This window comes from Oryzias latipes, chromosome 9 (assembly GCF_002234675.1).
Source record: "Oryzias latipes chromosome 9, ASM223467v1".
Lineage (NCBI taxonomy): Eukaryota > Metazoa > Chordata > Actinopteri > Beloniformes > Adrianichthyidae > Oryzias > Oryzias latipes.
In genome coordinates, this window is record NC_019867.2 from 19,738,249 (window position 1) to 19,760,921 (window position 22,673).

Consider the following 22,673-nt stretch of genomic DNA (forward strand, 5'->3'; position numbering starts at 1 on the left):
TGCTTATTACGCCATTTATTTGTAACACGTAGCTTTAAAATATTTGTAATAATCAAATTCCAACAGTCGTATATTTTATATTTTAGGCCGTGTAACAATGTTGATTTCTTTTATTCTGACAGAAGCACAGACACGATCCTTTCCTAAATCAAAGTCTCTGTCAAAAAAGATCCTCCTGATGGAGCAGATGTTCTTGCAGCTACCTTTATAGCACAATTCTGTCGTTGAAGAACTTCTGAACAAATATAAGACAGGATAAGGACACGTGCTTGAAACTTATTGTAATAAACAGTTCTGACAATAGATGGAATCCTCATTATTATACTCAGTCATCACAAATAAAGTGCATTTTTATAAACAGTGTGGTGCAGCCAGGGGTAAGAAGAATCTGAACCAAATGGTTCTTTTAGCGTTAGGTTGCAGACCCCTGGTTTATCTGTTGCAGTAATAACACAATTCAAAGTACACAAACACTCTTTTTACATAGTGATCTTGTTGTCAACTCAGAGGATATGGAACTGGAATATTTACAATGACTTTAACATCTTGGCCACATATGTCAAATAAAGCTTGAATTGAAATTTCAAAAAGAATTTGAACTAAATTACAGGTAGGAAATCTGAATTTGAAATTTTCTGATCCAGGTCTCAGCCCATCAATTCTCCCTGTGATTATTTCCAGGATAAAAGGAATAAAGTCCAGACTGGCTTCTTAAAAGTGAATAAAATGTGTAATGAGCCAAAGAGCCATTAATCTCTACAAAGCAGGAAACACCTCGATAATCAAACAGGTAAACCACTGCACTCAGTCCAACCTTTGGTTTACCAGTGTGCCTCACAAAAACTGAGATGTTTTCTTCTTTTGGTTCTCATTCAAAAAGTTACCTGGAAGAACTGAGTGACATTCCTGAGGTTCAGGCCATGTCACACTGCCACTACGTACAATTTGTGCATTGTCCATGGATGAAAACTGGTCCTACTGGTAAAACCATTGGAAGGACCACTAAAAGGATCTTTGGTAAAATTCAAAGGCATTTATAAACAAAGATTAGTCTGTCTCTTCTTTTCATGATATGGAGTTATTAAGTATCATCATAAGAAACTTAATCTGGGAAGTTGTCAGTTTTCTCAGGTAGACCTACCTTTTTGGCCGCACACATGCATGTCGTTTGTTCTGTTCTGTTGGACACTTACAGCTTTAATGAATCAAAATGTGGCTCCAATATTGGCTCTAAAACATTACCTGCGTTTCCATTGGCTATGAGTTTGTTCAAATTTGGATTTGCAATAATAAATTCGCCAACTCGGGAACACATTACACCAATTTTAAAATCACTGCATTGGCTCCCTGTGTGCTTCAGGATTGATTTTAAAGTTCTTTTGTTGGTTTATAAATGTTTTTATGGTCTCGAGCCTTCATATATATCTGATATGATTTTAAAGTCTGAGCCCTTGCAGAGCCGGAGGTCCTCTGATACAGGCCTTTTGGTTTCCCAAAAGTTAGGGGGCTGTGCTGGGGGTTCAAAAGTATGCCCACACAAGCCTGCCCCCTCTCACCACGAGAAACTCCAGAATGGTAGTGAGTCTAACCCGTCTCTCAGGCCCATCTCCACCCTCCTAGAGCGATGACTTTTCAAGTTCTAAAAGCCAACTTCGGTCATCGTGGTTCCAGCCACAGAGGCACCTTCCTTCGACTGACTCTCAACCCACTTTGCACTGACCCCTTTTGAGCTCTCCTGCTGATGGTGGCCCCACAGGAGAGTGATCCCACATCAGCTCTTTTGGCTAGAACCAAAGAGATGGGCCCCGCCCAGAGCTGCTTGGCTCCAGAGCAGGGCCCTACTGATGCCAAATCTGGGCGATGTAACAGAATCTTGATAGCTCCTATGCATACATACATGCATACAAACAGACAGACAGACAGACAGACAGACAGACAGACAGACAGACAGACAGACAGACAGACAGACAGACAGACAGACAGACAGACAGACAGACAGACAGACAGACAGACAGACAGACAGACATCAACTCATCTCTGTTTGTGATTGATACATATAATTTAGTTTTGCTTTCAGACAACCCTCTGCATTTATCCGGACTTGGGACCGGCACAAGAGAGCTAGATTTTGCTCCCCTGTGATTGCATTACAGTCATTCTTTCATTGATTCATTCATTCATACATTCATTAATTGACTGATCGATCGATTGACTGATTTATTCATTGATTGATTGATTAATTGACCGATTTATTTATTTATTCATTAATTCATACGTTGACTGATTGATTGATTTAATGAATGATTGGTTGATTGGTTGATTGATTGATTCACAAATATAAATATATATAAACAGTTTTGATTTTTAAACTTTCAACAGTAAAAAACAATATTAATAAGCGATGCAGATTTTTTTTAAGGGCAAACCTGAGCTCCAGGAGAAAACCCAAAGTAATTTAAGATAAATTACAATTTTCTTTTTAATTTTTACACTTTTAACAATCAACAACAATATTAATAAGCGATGCAGATTTTTTTTAAGGGCAAACCTGAGCTCCAGGAGAAAACCCAAAGTAATTTAAGATAAATTACAATTTTTTTTTTAAGTTTTACACTTTTAACAATCAACAACAATATTAATAAGCGATGTAGTTTTTTTTAAGGGCAAACCTGAGCTCCAGGAGAAAACCCAAAGTAATATAACATAAATTAAAAAAAAATAATAATAATTTTTACACTTTTAACAATCAAGAACAATATTAATAAGCGATGTAGATTTCTTTAAGGGCAAACCTGAGCTCCAGGAGAAAACCCAAACTTATTTAACATTAAAGAGGCAGAAGTTCACAAAAGGACTTTAGAACATGCCTAAAACACTTGTGGCTACTAGACTTTTCAAGAACCACGTTTATCACTGGAAAAATCTTGAGAACACTTTTTTCTTACAAGGTGCTGCATGGTGATGAAGTCGTGTTCAAGGGCTTTACTCGGCGTGATTCTGCTTTGAGGATTAACTTCCAGCATGCGCTTGAGAAGGTCGATGAAAGCTTTGTGGTCGTCATCATCGTACATGTCAAACTGCATTTGATGAATCTCAGTCAACTGGTCAAGATTTATCACATGATTCCCATTCACATTTGACATTGTTCTTTGGGTGTATTCCTCTGCTGTGTACAGCCTCCAGCCGTTTACACTGCTGTCCCAAGTGAAATATTCTTGAGTGTTTAGTCCTGCAGAAAGAAGTTCTTCTTCTGGTAACCCAAATATCTGCACCATAGCTCTGATGGTTTCATAATCATAATCATCCGGAAAAGGATAATTTCCACAGTAAACACAGGCCAACACCATGCCAAGTGCCCACATGTCAATACTTTCATTCAAAGGGAGACCCAGGATAACTTCAGGAGCTCTGAATGGAGTTGCTTGGATTTCAGCTCCGATTGGTAGTTCCTTTGTCTCTACAGCCACACCAAAGTCTATGAGTTTGAATTTCAAGGATTTTTTTTCCGCAAACATAATGTTGTCCAATTTTATGTCACAGTGAACCACACCAATACTTTTGAGTGCTTTGAGAGCCTGAAACATCTGCTGAGCAATAGCTCTGACATAAGTCAGAGGTGTCGCTGCGCATTCATTTTTGTTCAAGAAATCTTCCAAGCTTTCTTCCAGGATCTCATACACCAAGCAAATCACATTTTGAAATGAGAAACATTCATACATCTTCATCAAGTGGTTCACTTCGGGATCAAGAACTTGGATTAGTTTCATGGATTCAAACTCTTCCTTGCCTTCTTGGACATTTGCTATGATTTTAATTGCATACATTTCCTGACTTCCCAATTTAGTACATCTGGCCACTTTTCCAAAACATCCTTCTCCCAGGATTTTTTGAACTTTATAGACCCCCTGATTTCCAACCAAATAATGACCTTCCATCAGCTCAAAGGATTCCATTTTACTATTTCCTTTTCTTGACATTTTTGCCTTGTCTTTGTCTGTCTGCAGATCTTCAGTCTTCTCCAAATTCTCCTGGAACACGGGTTTCTCACAGGAGTCAGAGCTGTTAAGGCTGGAGTGACTCGATTGTTCATCTGCACTTCCAGCAGAAGGAACTTCCCTCATGTCTACAATTTCCACGTCTGACACTGATGATTTCCGTCTTTGATTAGAGGATCCACTCATGCTTGAACTAGGAGATGCTGAGGGCTTGACTTGTGCTTCTGAAAGCGGGGTCTTTCCCATGACACCTTTACATCCAGCAGCATACGCTGCCTTACTTTTTCCTGCAAGGTGCTTCATGGTGATGAAGTCGTGTTCGAGGGCTTGACTCGGCGTGATTCTGCTCTGAGGATTGACGTCCAGCATGCGCTTGAGAAGGTCAATGAAAGCTTTGTGGTCGTCATCATCATGCATTTGATACATATTCCGATGTTGATCAGTTATAGCATCAAAATCTATCACATGGTTCATGCGTCTCACTTTTTCCCCAGTTGATTCGGTGTATTCTTCTGGTGTGCAGAGTCTCCAGTCACTGTTCTCCCTAGTGAAAAAGGCTGCTTTGTAGTTTGCCCTATGGAGAACGTCAGCTTCAGGTAAACCAAATATCTGCACCATAGCTCGTATTGTTTCGTATTCGGTTCTTGATGTAAAGCGATAATCTCCACAGTAAACACAGGCCAACACCATGCCAAGTGCCCACATGTCAACACTTTCATCTAAAGGGAGACCCAGGATAACTTCAGGAGCTCTGAATTGAGTTACTTGCATTCTGGTTCTGGTTGAAAGTTCCTTTGCCTCTTCAGCCAGACCAAAGTCTATGAGTTTTACATTCATGTCATCTAGATCCGCAAACATAATGTTGTCCAATTTTATGTCGCAGTGTGCCACACCGATACTTTTGAGTGCTTTGAGAGCCTTGAGCAACTGCTGAGTAATGACTCTGATAAAACACAAACGGACCAGCTGCTCCTCATTCATCAAGAAATCATGAACGTTTACCTTCAAGAGCTCATACACTATGCAAGTCATACTTCTACATGTGAAGCATTCGTACATCTTAATCAAGTGGTTCTCATCAGGATCCAGGTCTTGGATGAGTTTCATCGTTTCAAACTCTTTCCGTCCTGCTCTGGATATTTTCATGATTTTAACAGCATAATATTCCTGACTCCACAATTTACTACATTTAGCCACTTTTCCATAACTTCCTTCTCCCAGGAATTCCTCAACTAAATAGTCCCCCTTATTTCCAGCCAAAATATGGCCTACTTTCAGCTCAAAGGTTTCAGTTTTTCCTATTCTTGACATTTTTTCTTTAAGTCTGTTCTTCTTCAGATTGTCTGTCAGTTTTAAATATTTAATCTTAGAACACAGTTTCCACACTTTCTATCTTGAACTTCGAGATGTTTCTCTCTGGCCACTCAACTTATATTTAAAGCTTCTTTAGCTTTATCCAGTGATGTAAAATGACATCATAAGGTATGTATCCAGGTGATGCAGATTGTTGTCATAACAGGTCATAAGTAGTGTGAAGTAATCCAAATGTGGAAGGGTGATGTTTTCTGACGTCATTACCGGAAAGTTACGTCATTCATAGAATCACCGCAGTCACGTGGGTTGTGTGCACGCTCGAGCGAGCCAGCAGTCAGTCATGCCTGCGTCTAAGCGCGCTAAATGAAACGGAGCTCGCTGACGTGCATGTGACTCTCCAATTTCAAACTGCTTCCAACATTTCGGCCTGATCCAGTCTGACATGCGCACACAGGAGAGCGCGCAACCAGAGTGGGTCCAAAACAGGTCAGGAGGAAGTTCAGAGCCAGAACTCCTGAACCTGCGCTCACGAACGAACCGAACCTTTTGAGTCTCGCTTGGCTGGGAACTGTTCTCTTTCTGTCTTTTTTTCCTCCCCCCCTTGAGCTTCACTTGTTCACAGAAATGATAAGACCAGCTCATCCGTCTTACTTCAGCTGCAAACATCACAGGAGTTGTGCACACGCGATTCACGCGAGGACCTCCGTGAAAAAAGAAAAGAGAAGTGTCTCAGACCCGCAGCGCGTGCCCGCTCAGTGCTCGTTTTGAAGTCAGAATTTTGCTATTTTGTTGAAAATATTCTGGTGTTTAAATCTTTCACCAGAAGCGTTTGCGTGAAGCTCAGAGTAGCCCTATTTGTGTTGTGTATCAATGATGGGTTTGTTGGTTGCAGTTTAAGCTCGTTTTTTTTAATGAGGTGATTTTTTTAATTGTAAAATAAGCTCTTTTTTTAACCGCTGCTGACATGACACAAAGCCCTGGTGTTTTTGTGCTTATTACGCCATTTATTTGTAACACGTAGCTTTAAAATATTTGTAATAATCAAATTCCAACAGTCGTATATTTTATATTTTAGGCCGTGTAACAATGTTGATTTCTTTTATTCTGACAGAAGCACAGACACGATCCTTTCCTAAATCAAAGTCTCTGTCAAAAAAGATCCTCCTGATGGAGCAGATGTTCTTGCAGCTACCTTTATAGCTCAATTCTGTCGTTGAAGAACTTCTGAACAAATATAAGACAGGATAAGGACACGTGCTTGAAACTTATTGTAATAAACAGTTCTGACAATAGATGGAATCCTCATTATTATACTCAGTCATCACAAATAAAGTGCATTTTTATTAACAGTGTGGTGCAGCCAGGGGTAAGAAGAATCTGAACCAAATGGTTCTTTTAGCGTTAGGTTGCAGACCCCTGGTTTATCTCTTGCAGTAATAACACAATTCAAAGTACACAAACACTCTTTTTACATAGTGATCTTGTTGTCAACTCAGAGGATATGGAACTGGAATATTTACAATGACTTTAACATCTTGGCCACATATGTCAAATAAAGCTTGAATTGAAATTTCAAAAAGAATTTGAACTAAATTACAGGTAGGAAATCTGAATTTGAAATTTTCTGATCCAGGTCTCAGCCCATCAATTCTCCCTGTGATTAATTCCAGGATAAAAGGAATAAAGTCCAGACTGGCTTCTTAAAAGTGAATAAAATGTGTAATGAGCCAAAGAGCCATTAATCTCTACAAAGCAGGAAACACCTCGATAATCAAACAGGTAAACCACTGCACTCAGTCCAACCTTTGGTTTACCAGTGTGCCTCACAAAAACTGAGATGTTTTCTTCTTTTGGTTCTCATTCAAAAAGTTACCTGGAAGAACTGAGTGACATTCCTGAGGTTCAGGCCATGTCACACTGCCACTACGTACAATTTGTGCATTGTCCATGGATGAAAACTGGTCCTACTGGTAAAACCATTGGAAGGACCACTAAAAGGATCTTTGGTAAAATTCAAAGGCATTTATAAACAAAGATTAGTCTGTCTCTTCTTTTCATGATATGGAGTTATTAAGTATCATCATAAGAAACTTAATCTGGGAAGTTGTCAGTTTTCTCAGGTAGACCTACCTTTTTGGCCGCACACATGCATGTCGTTTGTTCTGTTCTGTTGGACACTTACAGCTTTAATGAATCAAAATGTGGCTCCAATATTGGCTCTAAAACATTACCTGCGTTTCCATTGGCTATGAGTTTGTTCAAATTTGGATTTGCAATAATAAATTCGCCAACTCGGAAACACATTACACCAATTTTAAAATCACTGCATTGGCTCCCTGTGTGCTTCAGGATTGATTTTAAAGTTCTTTTGTTGGTTTATAAATGTTTTTATGGTCTCGAGCCTTCATATATATCTGATATGATTTTAAAGTATGAGCCCTCGCAGAGCCAGAGGTCCTCTGATACAGGCCTTTTGGTTTCCCAAAAGTTAGGGGGCTGTGCTGGGGGTTCAAAGTATGCCCACACAAGCCTGCCCCCTCTCACCACGAGAAACTCCAGAATGGTAGTGAGTCTAACCCGTCTCTCAGGCCCATCTCCACCCTCCTAGAGCGATGACTTTTCAAGTTCTAAAAGCCAACTTCGGTCATCGTGGTTCCAGCCACAGAGGCACCTTCCTTCGACTGACTCTCAACCCACTTTGCACTGACCCCTTTTGAGCTCTCCTGCTGATGGTGGCCCCACAGGAGAGGAATCCCACATCAGCTCTTTTGGCTAGAACCAAAGAGATGGGCCCCGCCCAGAGCTGCTTGGCTCCAGAGCAGGGCCCTGCTGATGCCAAATCTGGGCGATGTAACAGAACCTTGATAGCCCCTATGCATACATACATGCATACAAACATACATACAGACATACAGACAGACAGACAGACAGACAGACAGACAGACAGACAGACAGACAGACAGACAGACAGACAGACAGACAGACAGACAGACAGACAGACAGATAGATAGATAGATATATATTAACTCATCTCTGTTTGTGATTGATACATATAATTTAGTTTTGCTTTCAGACAACCCTCTGCATTTATCCGGACTTGGGACCGGCACAAGAGAGCTAGATTTTGCTCCCCTGTGGTTGCATTACAGTCATTCTTTCATTGATTCATTCATTCATACATTCATTAATTGACTGATCGATCGATTGACTGATTTATTCATTGATTGATTGATTAATTGACCGATTTATTTATTCATTAATTCATACGTTGACTGATTGATTGATTTAATGAATGATTGGTTGATTGATTGATTGATTGATTGATTCACAAATATAAATATATATAAACAGTTTTGATTTTTAAACTTTCAACAGTAAAAAACAATATTAATAAGCGATGCAGATTTTTTTTAAGGGCAAACCTGAGCTCCAGGAGAAAACCCAAAGTAATTTAAGATAAATTACAATTTTTTTTTTTTTTTTTACACTTTTAACAATCAACAACAATATTAATAAGCGATGTAGATTTCTTTAAGGGCAAACCTGAGCTCCAGGAGAAAACCCAAAGTAATTTAACATAAATAATTTTTATTTTTTTTAATTTTTACACTTTTAACAATCAACAACAATATTAATAAGCGATGTAGATTTTTTTAAGGGCAAACCTGAGCTCCAGGAGAAAACCCAAAGTAATTTAACATAAATAAAAATTTTATTTTTAATTTTTACACTTTTAACAATCAACAACAATATTAATAAGCGATGTAGTTTTTTTTAAGGGCAAACCTGAGCTCCAGGAGAAAACCCAAAGTAATATAACATAAATTAAAAAAAATAATAATAATTTTTACACTTTTAACAATCAACAACAATATTAATAAGCGATGTAGATTTTTTTAAGGGCAAACCTGAGCTCCAGGAGAAAACCCAAACTAATTTAAGATAAATTACAATTTTTTCTTAATTTTTACACTTTCAACAATAAACAACAATATTAATAAGCGATGTAGATTTCTTTAAGGGCAAACCTGAGCTCCAGGAGAAAACCCAAACTAATTTAACATTAATGAGGCAGAAGTTCACAAAAGGACTTCAGAACATGCCTAAAACACTTGTGGCTACTAGACTTTTCAAGAACCACGTTTATCACTGGAGAAATCTTGAGAACACTTTTTTCTTACAAGGTGCTGCATGGTGATGAAGTCGTGTTCGAGGGCTTTACTCGGCGTGATTCTGCTTTGAGGATTAACTTCCAGCATGCGCTTGAGAAGGTCGACGAAAGCTTTGTGGTCGTCATCATTGTACATGTCAAACTGCATTTGATGAATCTCAGTCAACTGGTCAAGATTTATCACATGATTCCCATTCACATTTGACATTGTTCTTTGGGTGTATTCCTCTGCTGTGTACAGCCTCCAGCCGTTTACACTGCTGTCCCAAGTGAAATATTCTTGAGTGTTTAGTCCTGCAGAAAGAAGTTCTTCTTCTGGTAACCCAAATATCTGCACCATAGCTCTGATGGTTTCATAATCATAATCATCCGGAAAAGGATAATTTCCACAGTAAACACAGGCCAACACCATGCCAAGTGCCCACATGTCAATACTTTCATTCAAAGGGAGACCCAGGATAACTTCAGGAGCTCTGAATGGAGTTGCTTGGATTTCAGCTCCGATTGGAAGTTCCTTTGTCTCTACAGCCACACCAAAGTCTATGAGTTTGAATTTCAAGGATTTTTTTTCCGCAAACATAATGTTGTCCAATTTTATGTCACAGTGAACCACACCAATACTTTTGAGTGCTTTGAGAGCCTGAAGCATCTGCTGAGCAATAGCTCTGACATAAGTCAGAGGTGTCGCTGCGCATTCATTTTTGTTCAAGAAATCTTCCAAGCTTTCTTCCAGGATCTCATACACCAAGCAAATCACATTTTGAAATGAGAAACATTCATACATCTTCATCAAGTGGTTCGCTTCGGGATCAAGAACTTGGATTAGTTTCATGGATTCAAACTCTTCCTTGCCTTCTTGGACATTTGCTATGATTTTAATTGCATACATTTCCTGACTTCCCAATTTAGTACATTTAGCCACTTTTCCAAAACATCCTTCTCCCAGGATTTTCTGAACTTTATAGACCCCCTGATTTCCAACCAAATAATGACCTTCCATCAGCTCAAAGGATTCCATTTTACTATTTCCTTTTCTTGACATTTTTGCCTTGTCTTTGTCTGTCTGCAGATCTTCAGTCTTCTCCAAATTCTCCTGGAACACGGGTTTCTCACAGGAGTCAGAGCTGTTAAGGCTGGAGTGACTCGATTGTTCATCTGCTCTTCCAACAGAAGGAACTTCCCTCATGTCTACAATTTCCACGTCTGACACTGATGATTTCCGGCTTTGATTAGAGGATCCACTCTTGCTTGAACTAGGAGATGCTGAGGGCTTGACTTGTGCTTCTGATGGCGGGGTATTTCCCATGACACTTTTACATCCAGCAGTATACGCTGCTTTACCTTTTCCCGTAAGGTGCTTCATGGTGATGAAGTCGTGTTCGAGGGCTTTACTCGGCGTGATTCTGCTCTGAGGACTGACGTCCAGCATGCGCTTGAGAAGGTCAATGAAAGCTTTGTGGTCGTCATCATCGTACATGTCAAACTGCATTTGATGAATCTCAGTCAACTGGTCAAGATTTATCACATGATTCCCATTCACATTTGACATTGTTCTTTGGGTGTATTCCTCTGCTGTGTACAGCCTCCAGCCGTTTACACTGCTGTCCCAAGTGAAATATTCTTGAGTGTTTAGTCCTGCAGAAAGAAGTTCTTCTTCTGGTAACCCAAATATCTGCACCATAGCTCTGATGGTTTCATAATCATAATCATCCGGAAAAGGATAATTTCCACAGTAAACACAGGCCAACACCATGCCAAGTGCCCACATGTCAATACTTTCATTCAAAGGGAGACCCAGGATAACTTCAGGAGCTCTGAATGGAGTTGCTTGGATTTCAGCTCCGATTGGTAGTTCCTTTGTCTCTACAGCCACACCAAAGTCTATGAGTTTGAATTTCAAGGATTTTTTTTCCGCAAACATAATGTTGTCCAATTTTATGTCACAGTGAACCACACCAATACTTTTGAGTGCTTTGAGAGCCTGAAGCATCTGGTGAGCAATAGCTCTGACACAAGTCAGAGGTGTCGCTGCGCATTCATTTTTGTTCAAGAAATCTTCCAAGCTTTCTTCCAGGATCTCATACACCAAGCAAATCACATTTTGAAATGAGAAACATTCATACATCTTCATCAAGTGGTTCACTTTGGGATCAAGAACTTGGATTAGTTTCATGGATTCAAACTCTTCCTTGCCTTCTTGGACATTTGCTATGATTTTAATTGCATACATTTCCTGACTTCCCAATTTAGTACATCTGGCCACTTTTCCAAAACATCCTTCTCCCAGGATTTTTTGAACTTTATAGACCCCCTGATTTCCAACCAAATAATGACCTTCCATCAGCTCAAAGGATTCCATTTTACTATTTCCTTTTCTTGACATTTTTGCCTTGTCTTTGTCTGTCTGCAGATCTTCAGTCTTCTCCAAATTCTCCTGGAACACGGGTTTCTCACAGGAGTCAGAGCTGTTAAGGCTGGAGTGACTCGATTGTTCATCTGCACTTCCAGCAGAAGGAACTTCCCTCATGTCTACAATTTCCACGTCTGACACTGATGATTTCCGTCTTTGATTAGAGGATCCACTCATGCTTGAACTAGGAGATGCTGAGGGCTTGACTTGTGCTTCTGAAAGCGGGGTCTTTCCCATGACACCTTTACATCCAGCAGCATACGCTGCCTTACTTTTTCCTGCAAGGTGCTTCATGGTGATGAAGTCGTGTTCGAGGGCTTGACTCGGCGTGATTCTGCTCTGAGGATTGACGTCCAGCATGCGCTTGAGAAGGTCAATGAAAGCTTTGTGGTCGTCATCATCATGCATTTGATACATATTCCGATGTTGATCAGTTATAGCATCAAAATCTATCACATGGTTCATGCGTCTCACTTTTTCCCCAGTTGATTCGGTGTATTCTTCTGGTGTGCAGAGTCTCCAGTCACTGTTCTCCCTAGTGAAAAAGGCTGCTTTGTAGTTTGCCCTATGGAGAACGTCAGCTTCAGGTAAACCAAATATCTGCACCATAGCTCGTATTGTTTCGTATTCGGTTCTTGATGTAAAGCGATAATCTCCACAGTAAACACAGGCCAACACCATGCCAAGTGCCCACATGTCAACACTTTCATCTAAAGGGAGACCCAGGATAACTTCAGGAGCTCTGAATTGAGTTACTTGCATTCTGGTTCTGGTTGAAAGTTCCTTTGCCTCTTCAGCCAGACCAAAGTCTATGAGTTTTACATTCATGTCATCTAGATCCGCAAACATAATGTTGTCCAATTTTATGTCGCAGTGTGCCACACCGATACTTTTGAGTGCTTTGAGAGCCTTGAGCAACTGCTGAGCAATGACTCTGATAAAACACAAACGGACCAGCTGCTCCTCATTCATCAAGAAATCATGAACGTTTACCTTCAAGAGCTCATACACTATGCAAGTCATACTTCTACATGTGAAGCATTCGTACATCTTAATCAAGTGGTTCTCATCAGGATCCAGGTCTTGGATGAGTTTCATCGTTTCAAACTCTTTCCGTCCTGCTCTGGATATTTTCATGATTTTAACAGCATAATATTCCTGACTCCACAATTTACTACATTTAGCCACTTTTCCATAACTTCCTTCTCCCAGGAATTCCTCAACTAAATAGTCCCCCTTATTTCCAGCCAAAATATGGCCTACTTTCAGCTCAAAGGTTTCAGTTTTTCCTATTCTTGACATTTTTTCTTTAAGTCTGTTCTTCTTCAGATTGTCTGTCAGTTTTAAATATTTAATCTTAGAACACAGTTTCCACACTTTCTATCTTGAACTTCGAGATGTTTCTCTCTGGCCACTCAACTTATATTTAAAGCTTCTTTAGCTTTATCCAGTGATGTAAAATGACATCATAAGGTATGTATCCAGGTGATGCAGATTGCTGTCATAACAGGTCATAAGTAGTGTGAAGTAATCCAAATGTGGAAGGGTGATGTTTTCTGACGTCATTACCGGAAAGTTACGTCATTCATAGAATCACCGCAGTCACGTGGGTTGTGTGCACGCTCGAGCGAGCCAGCAGTCAGTCATGCCTGCGTCTAAGCGCGCTAAATGAAACGGAGCTCGCTGACGTGCATGTGACTCTCCAATTTCAAACTGCTTCCAACATTTCGGCCTGATCCAGTCTGACATGCGCACACAGGAGAGCGCGCAACCAGAGTGGGTCCAAAACAGGTCAGGAGGAAGTTCAGAGCCAGAACTCCTGAACCTGCGCTCACGAACGAACCGAACTTTTTGAGTCTCGCTTGGCTGGGAACTGTTCTCTTTCTGTCTTTTTTTCCTCCCCCCCTTGAGCTTCACGTGTTCACAGAAAAGATAAAACCAGCTCATCCGTCTTACTTCAGCTGCAAACATAAAAAAAAAAAAGAGGCGTGTCTCAGAATCGCAGCGCGTGCGCGCTCAGTGCTCGTTTTGAAGTCAGGTATTTTTACGTTTTGCTGTTTTGTTGAAAATCTTCTGGTGTTCAAATCTTTCACCAGAAGCGTTTGCGTGAAGCTCAGAGTAGCCCTATTTGTGTTGTGTATCAATGATGGGTTTGTTGGTTGCAGTTTAAGCTCGTTTTTTTTTAATGAGGTGATTTTTTTAATTGTAAAATAAGCTCTTTTTTTAACCGCTGCTGACATGACACTAAGCCCTGGTGTTTTTGTGCTTATTACGCCATTTATTTGTAACACGTAGCTTTAAAATATTTGTAATAATCAAATTCCAACAGTCGTATATTTTATATTTTAGGCCGTGTAACAATGTTGATTTCTTTTATTCTGACAGAAGCACAGACACGATCCTTTCCTAAATCAAAGTCTCTGTCAAAAAAGATCCTCCTGATGGAGCAGATGTTCTTGCAGCTACCTTTATAGCTCAATTCTGTCGTTGAAGAACTTCTGAACAAATATAAGACAGGATAAGGACACGTGCTTGAAACTTATTGTAATAAACAGTTCTGACAATAGATGGAATCCTCATTATTATACTCAGTCATCACAAATAAAGTGCATTTTTATAAACAGTGTGGTGCAGCCAGGGGTAAGAAGAATCTGAACCAAATGGTTCTTTTAGCGTTAGGTTGCAGACCCCTGGTTTATCTGTTGCAGTAATAACACAATTCACTCAGAGGATATGGAACTGGAATATTTACAATGACTTTAACATCTTGGCCACATATGTCAAATAAAGCTTGAATTGAAATTTCAAAAAGAATTTGAACTAAATTACAGGTAGGAAATCTGAATTTGAAATTTTCTGATCCAGGTCTCAGCCCATCAATTCTCCCTGTGATTAATTCCAGGATAAAAGGAATAAAGTCCAGACTGGCTTCTTAAAAGTGAATAAAATGTGTAATGAGCCAAAGAGCCATTAATCTCTACAAAGCAGGAAACACCTCGATGATCAAACAGGTAAACCACTGCACTCAGTCCAACCTTTGGTTAACCAGTGTGCCTCACAAAAACTGAGATGTTTTCTTCTTTTGGTTTTCATTCAAAAAGTTACCTGGAAGAACTGAGTGACATTCCTGAGGTTCAGGCCATGTCACACTGCCACTACGTACAATTTGTGCATTGTCCATGGATGAAAACTGGTCGTACTGGTAAAACCAGGACCTGTGGAGGGCGCTGACCATGGTGCTGATGTGATGTGATCTCTGCCTAGTGGTCTGAATGTCAAAATAAAGAAATTCAAAGAAGCGGATTCACGTGTTCTTTGCGTTGTTATTTGTACTTGTTCCGTGGTTTTAATGGGGTTCCTCCGTGATACATCTATAATGTCTGCAGTCATAACATCGAAGAGAAGTATTAACTGTTTAAACCCAGAAGAACGGCTGTTATCAGCAAAAGAAGAAATACCAACCTTGGACAATCGACAGTTTATGGACCCTTTTTATTTTCCCCTACAGCATTACTTTATTATAAAAAAAAAAAAATAAAAATACAAAAAAATATTTAAAAAAGGAAAACAAATGATTAATCACTTATTGAAAATTGTTAAATTGATTGACTTTTAATGATATTATTTCACTTGCTCCTAAAATTGATAAATTGATTCAAAAATCTTTCCTTATGTAGCATAATTTTGCACATGTTTTTAACTTTTGATACTTGATGAAATTTTGCTACGAACATTCCTGAAACAGTGTTGTGTCTACTTTACTGATATAGTATTATGTTTTATTCATATGAATGGCTTTTATAATTAACATAATCTGCATATATTTCAGATGACTGATCTGCATTTGCCATGTTGATTTCTAAAATAGTTATTTTTGACGTAATACTTAAGTAATTCATCTTTGTCATGTGCTTTATCGATATCTAATGATTTTTAATTCTGTCTGATAAAACCTAGGAACCGGATATTGATAAATCATGTATTAAAATGGTTATAGTATAACGGGGTGGGATTATATAAATTCGCTTCCTTCCACTCCCTTTCAAGCAATATTTATTAATATGTCTAATTATCCTAAGTTTGATTAGTTACCGTATGAATGTTTAACTGATGATTATATTGCTGTTGTGTATTATTTATACTTAATTGCTTGAAATAAACCATTTCAAATCAAATTCAAATCAAATCAAATGCTTTTGGAGAGTTTTTAAAAAGTATTGTTCCTCCATTTCAGCGCTTTAGCATCAGCCTACCCCTGGTTTTATGCTGGATTGAATCTCTGTTTTAATTTGGTCAATTTTATTCTTTTATGTTTTATGATTGTACAATGTTTTGTTCTCCCTGTTTACAGCACTTTGGGCCTCCTTGGCTGGTGGTGGAAGGTGCTTTATAAAGAAATAAATGATGATGAAAAGGTTTTGCACAAGTTCTGCTTCCATAATTCAGTTGAATTCAGTTCATATTTGAAGCACCAATTCCAACCAGAGGCTAGTTTATGCAACTGTGCAAAGAAAGCAAGAAACATTCAAATGAATCAAGTCATAATCCTGTCACTTTCATTCACTCAAGATTCTTAGGACTCAGTTAAATCCAATAAGGCCAAATGATCCCGGTGTGATTCTTGATGGATTACATGTAGGAACAAGGAGTTTGTGACCAGCAGGGGGCGCTTTGCCTCTTTAAGTGACTGTACCATGACTGCATCACTTTATTGGCAATCAAAGATGTTAACTATTTTAAATCAATTTTTATAATAAAATCTCAGCATTTGGAATGAGAACTCTGTTCAGTTTTTTCAATAGCTCCCAAACCACGTGACCCAAAGAGATCCCACAATTGTGGTACGTACATTCTTACATCAGACACACCACCTTATTTTGCAATTATACATGATACAAATTATATATATATATATATATATATATATATATATATATATATATATATATATATATATATATATATATTAAAATTTTATTTTATATGAATTCACTTCATTTTGAAATTAAAAATGCTACATATTTTTTTTTACCTTTTGTATCATTCATGATACAAATTTATTTTTAATAAAATCTAAAATGTATAGCTTTCTTGTCACCAATTTTTTTTAAGTAAATTTTTTTTTTACATTATCTTGTGTAAAGATAGAAACCACAATAAATAAGCTGTATCTTTGGCAGTTATTACTTTTCTGTCCATTAGGTGTATTACAGGAGTGTTGACTACAGGCCAGTGTCCTGCATGTCTTAGATGTTTTCCAACTGAAAAATACCCCTGATAAAGATGACTGTGTTTTAAACAGATTTGTTCAGGCATTAACGAAATATTGATGAGCATTATTATTTAGATGTATGTGTGTGGCAACAGGGAGATATCTAAAATATGTAGGACACCTGACAGGTTACTTTTCATCTCTTTGGGTCACATGGTTTGGGAGCTATTTAAAAAACTGAACAGAATTCATATGCGAACTGCCGAAATTTCATTGTAAAAATTCATATGAAATATTTAGCATCTGTAATGGCATAATAATTTGGTGTGTCTGATGTTGGGATGTCAGTGCCACAATTCGGTATAGGTCTTGTTCCTTTGGGTCAGGTGGTTCGGGAGCTATTGAAAAAAATGACCAGATTTCATTTGCAAACCTCTGGAATTTTAAGAAAAAGATTCATATAGAATATTTAGCATCTTTGATTGCAAAATAAATTTGGTGTGTCTGATGCAGGGATGTCAGTACCACCATTTGGTATAAAGGTTTCATCTCTTCACATGATAGCTGTTAAAAAAATATAACAGAATTTATACGAAGATTGCTGGAGTTTTTATATAAAAATTAATCAAATCTTTGTGTGTATGGCCATAATTCGGCATATATTTGGAATCATAAGGTCACATGGTTTGGAAGCTATTAAAAAAACAGAAAGTTTTCTTCAAACAATTCTTCTTATAAAATATTGAGCTATGATTGCAAAACTTTTCTCATTAAAACATTGCAAAATAAATAAGATTGTTTATACACAACATGTGGAAATGTTTCATAGTGTTTATTTCTTTTTGCAAAGCATTTAGCCTTGGGTTTTATTTCAAATCTTCTCCATCTCATGCACTTGTTAATTTGCTGACGGTCCCTAAGAGACACCAATGGAGATCCGTGCTGAAAATCTGTCGAATATCAACCTAAAACTAACTTCACCACAGGACCCCTGATTATATGTGGAGGAGAGGCTGTTTATTTAAGAGTCTACTTGATGAAAAGCCACTCTAATCTCAGTTTATACTGACCTATTATACGGTTGTTGCAAACTTTGGTGGAATGGAAAATATGTTGTCTTGTCCTTAAAACAAATAAGTCGTCAAACTGGAATGATGCCCGATTTACGTGCTTTTTTGAAAGGTTTTTTCGGTTCATTCCACAGGGGGTCACTAGTGCCTTCCAAGTGGCGCCAGTACAAAACCAACTGGACGTTTCCTAATCCAACTTTTAAAGTTTCTCTTACTGGACGCAGTGATGTTCCAAAGAGTACCTGGAGGTGAATGATTGATTCTTAAAACCCTGACTCAAAACATACAGGTTTAATAGAAAATGTCACCTGAGCTGAGAAAGTTTAAAACAGTTGAACGAGTTGGATAAAGATGTTGCAACCTTTCATATATTCAGAGAGACGTGATGCTCCATCGTTCCCCGCGCAGACAACACCTCCCGATGTGCGTAACTGGCAGTCATTGTCACTGTTTTCTCCCCCTTTGCTCCTCTCGACGCGCATTGGACGGGCTGATGGTGCGTAAGCCTCTGACTCCGCTCCCTGCACTCTCCCTACATAAACATAGAAAGATGAAGGTTAAAAAGGGGACCTTCGCTGAACTGATTATGTACCTGATGCCAAAGTCTTATTAGAGAGGACAGGCGAGCGGTCGGTCCTGCGCGCTGCTCGCTGTGGTTGCTGTTGGAGTTGCGCACCGGACTTCCAGAAACCGTAAAGCTCTACCACTGTGGATATCTCTTCTCCCGTGGCACGACGTGAACTTTTCTACCTTTGTACATGTGGCCATGCATGAGATCAGAGGAGAACGGCATTCGTTCGCTCCAAAGTGTCGGACTCTACGCGCCTCGCCGCATCCAAGTTCAGGAATCTGGTGATTCTGGGGACAGAAACTGAACCAACTGGTAGCGGAATTGAATATATTTTCTTTTCAGCTGTGCTCTTCTTCCTTTCTCTTGTACTGATGGGATTTTCTTCAAGAAGAACTGTTTAAAGGCATCCCAGTTTGAAAATGCCGGAAGGACTTGCGCAAAGCTCCTCGAAATCCTATCTGTTCTGAAATGTTCCTGACTAAACCAGGTGTCGACAAAGCTTTTTAGTCAAACTTGGACAGTGTGATCCAAACCTGAGGCGTGCCATCACTTTGAGAACACACGCAGTGCCATTTTTATGACCGACGCTGCATCCAGGGGCTTTCTATTCTAGTCCAATTTAAAATCCTCCTTTTGCGCGCACCTTTTTGCAGGGATACTTGTTTTCCAACGTCTCCAGCAACCATGTTGCATGTGCTCCAGATGTTGGCGTTACTTTGGACAGGTAAGCCTCATTTCACCCTATCTGGATTAGGGGTTTGCCATGAAATTCCCTGGGACTGAACATCCTGTGGGTCACTAATAGGGAAGGCAATTAAGACACTTTTCTTATCAAAGTTTGTGCCTTGATTAACTCCCATAATATAAGGCTTCTTCGCTTATAAGTTCTGTGGCCTTAAATAACTCAGGGTCTCGTGAATATTTTAATAGAAGATGCATTTATTGTGCAGGTTTCATAAAACTCTTAATCTTTTAAGTTATTGAACAAATATTTACCCGACAGCCTGTTGTTTTTTATTAGAAAAGTTGACTTCTTCAGAGAGTTGACCTGTCAACATTTCAGCAACTGAAGGTCTTGCAGCATTTCTCTGCATTTGAGTTTTTCCTCTTTCAACTATGCTCATAAAAAAAGCGTCATTTTCTCTGCCAGTGACATTGCACCAGTCCGTTAGTGTTACAAGCAGCAGAGCAAAATCTACTTTGGCTTCCTTGCTGGCACTGCACACAGCAGAGATGTAGGGGCAGCTGGTGGTCTGGCTAATGAATCCTCTCTCTGTCTTGTGGGAAAAAGGTTTACCATAATAAGCTATTTGGAAAATGGATTCTTCACTTTTAATGTCACAAAGCACGCCAGATTGTTGCAGCTTGTCACACAGAAGGGTTATCTCATGTTTTGCTGTTCTAAACTAAAACAGATTAGAATTTTTTTTTTCTTTTTTTATCAGCCACCAGTTTGCCTTTTTTTGCCTCAAGAAACCCATCATAAGTTTGGTTTAAATTGTGAAGAACATATTCCTTGTAGGATTAAAGATTTGCTTTTCCCAAAAAAACATTCCTACACACATCTTTAAACTCTCACATCTTCTCCGTCCTGCTTATTTCTTGCAGCTGATTTGACAGAGCCTCTCTCATGAGCGCCTGACTCATTGCCTTGAAAAGTGCCGTAATGATGCTTGCCTTATGCCACATCCCCCCAGTAACCATACACAATATGATCCTAATTGAGCAGTGTGTGTCATAAACCTGCAGGACCTTGCTTCTTGCTGTGAAAAGTGGTGAAAATTGATAACAGAGCAGGAAACGAGATCAGATCCTTCGAGAAGAAAAAAAAACGTCTGCACATTGTAATGAGGCCATAATAATGGGGGGGAAATCTGGTATTCTGGACTGATTGTGACCAAACCCTTTGTCACACGAATCACAAACATGACCAGCGTAAAGAAAGAGGGTTCACATATTATTCAGAAATGTACTGAATAAAATGTCTTCATAAATTGGAGATAACATTTCTGTCCTCTTTGTGGGATTCCTTAGAGGAATGTCCAATTTTCTCTCAATCGAGAGCTTATCAAGATCCAAAAGGGGATGACAGTGTCTAGGGGATTTGGTTTGTAATTTCAGATTATCAGTTTTCCTTTTTTATTAGGAATCCACTGGAGAGTAAAGTCTTTTACCATTTGAAGATTTTTATTTTTATTTCCAAAATTTCAGAAACTTCTTGTACGTAGCATGTTTTAAGACAAGAGCTTTTATCTCCAGTCATTTAGTTCCTGCTGTGCTATCTTTGCATTTTATGAACAAGACATTATTCTGGATTACAAGAGTTTCTAAAATACTTTTTGATCAAAACAACATCCCAAGTCTCCTTTGTTTAGGCGGAACACTCCAATTAAATTAAATTTTTTATTTTAATTTTTAGCATTGCAGGGATCTTCTTTCAAGTGGGAGTCTTGGTCCAGTGGATATTTTCATTTCAACTTGACTTGGTGCCACACAATTTCATTACTCTGAAAGATTTTAAATCAAGTGCAGGAAGCCTCATTTGAGGACCTGTAATACCAAATTCTGTTTCACACCTTTGACAGCCCATCAATTATAGCCATATCAGAAGCATATGGTTGCTGAGATTAAAAAATGGATGGTCTTGGATGAGATCGCTCCAGACAGATACCTGTAAATGGGATGTTTGTGGCTTGCTGCTCATTTACTGAAAGGGAATTAGGAAAGGAGAAATCCGGAGTTTGGCTGTATAAATGATCAAGACTGTCTTGGAGTTCACTGTAGTGCACATCTGAGAGTTTTGACTGAAGTCGTTGATGAAAAGAGGCATATTTTCCCCCTTTCTAAAAAGCTAATTTTGCTTGAAATGGTGTTTCTTTGCTTTGGAGCAAAAAAGGTGCATCACAAAAGCAACTCGGCATGAGCTGTAATTTCTGCTTTTTTTTTCTAGTTTAATTTGCCACCACCGCAGATAGTATTTGCTGCATGTTAGAGTGTCAAACTGCACCTTTGTTGGCATGATGACTGTTTTGAGGCAAACTGATTCGGTGCTCCCGTCTAAATCCTTTTTACTGCCCTATTATGCTCATTATACTTAAAGTGTGTGTGGGAGGCATACATTGGAGCCTCCTAATCACTGAGTCAAAAGCGCTTTTCTACACCCCTGTAAACTCAAATATCATCAGCATAATGTCCTGTAATATTTCCACAAAAGCTGTGTTAATTGCCTCACCGTTATGCATTCAATTTAATCAAATTTCACAATTAGGATGGAGAATGGAGCAAGTGGCGTGAAAGCTTAAAGAGAGCAGATTAAAATGTGTGTGTTCCCTTGGAGGACCATCATCCTGAAAACTGACAAACACGCTGATGCAGTGTGCACTGTCATCAGCGAGTTTCTGAAAAGAGGGCTTTCACCCCACCAATCTGTGGAGTATAAGGGCGGTGGAAAAATATTTTTCTGGGTTAGATGCGGTGAAAACACCAGAGCCCCATTGCAAAAACGGAGCCTTAAGGACGTAAAAAGACACTTGTTTCAAGAATAATTCTATTTTACAAGAAAAATAATCTTATGAAGAAAGTTTTTATAGCAAAATAATCTTAGTTTTAGAAAGCATGTCTTAGTGAATACAAATCTTTACTTAAAATAAGATTTTGCTTACTTGAACAGCATCTGCCAGTGTGGAAAGAATTTTTGACTTATTTCTAAGGTCCTGTTTTTCCCGTGAGTCTACAACTGCTTTTATTTTGAAACAAACTCACAATTCAACACTTCTAATCACAATTCAAATTGGAACTGACTTTGTTAAGACTACACAAAGGTAAATGCTAGACGTTTTTTTTTCAACAGTTTGCTCACAATGACAACGCTCTAATTTTTATTGTCAAGCAAGCATGACTGACCTGAATCAACCTGAGAAGACTTTACAC

At 38.8% G+C, this 22,673-nt stretch overlaps 1 protein-coding gene across 1 annotated transcript in view; it reads left to right on the forward strand.

Moving 5' to 3' along the window:
• Positions 1-18,515: 18,515 nt before the first annotated feature.
• tmem132c (transmembrane protein 132C) overlaps positions 18,516-22,673 on the forward strand; it is a 151,317-nt gene continuing 147,159 nt past the window's right edge. Inside the window, exon 1 of the mRNA XM_011479419.3 lies at positions 18,516-19,467. Coding sequence (XP_011477721.1) covers positions 19,428-19,467 — 40 coding nt within the window. The 5' untranslated portion in view covers positions 18,516-19,427. The remainder of the gene's footprint in view (positions 19,468-22,673) is intronic.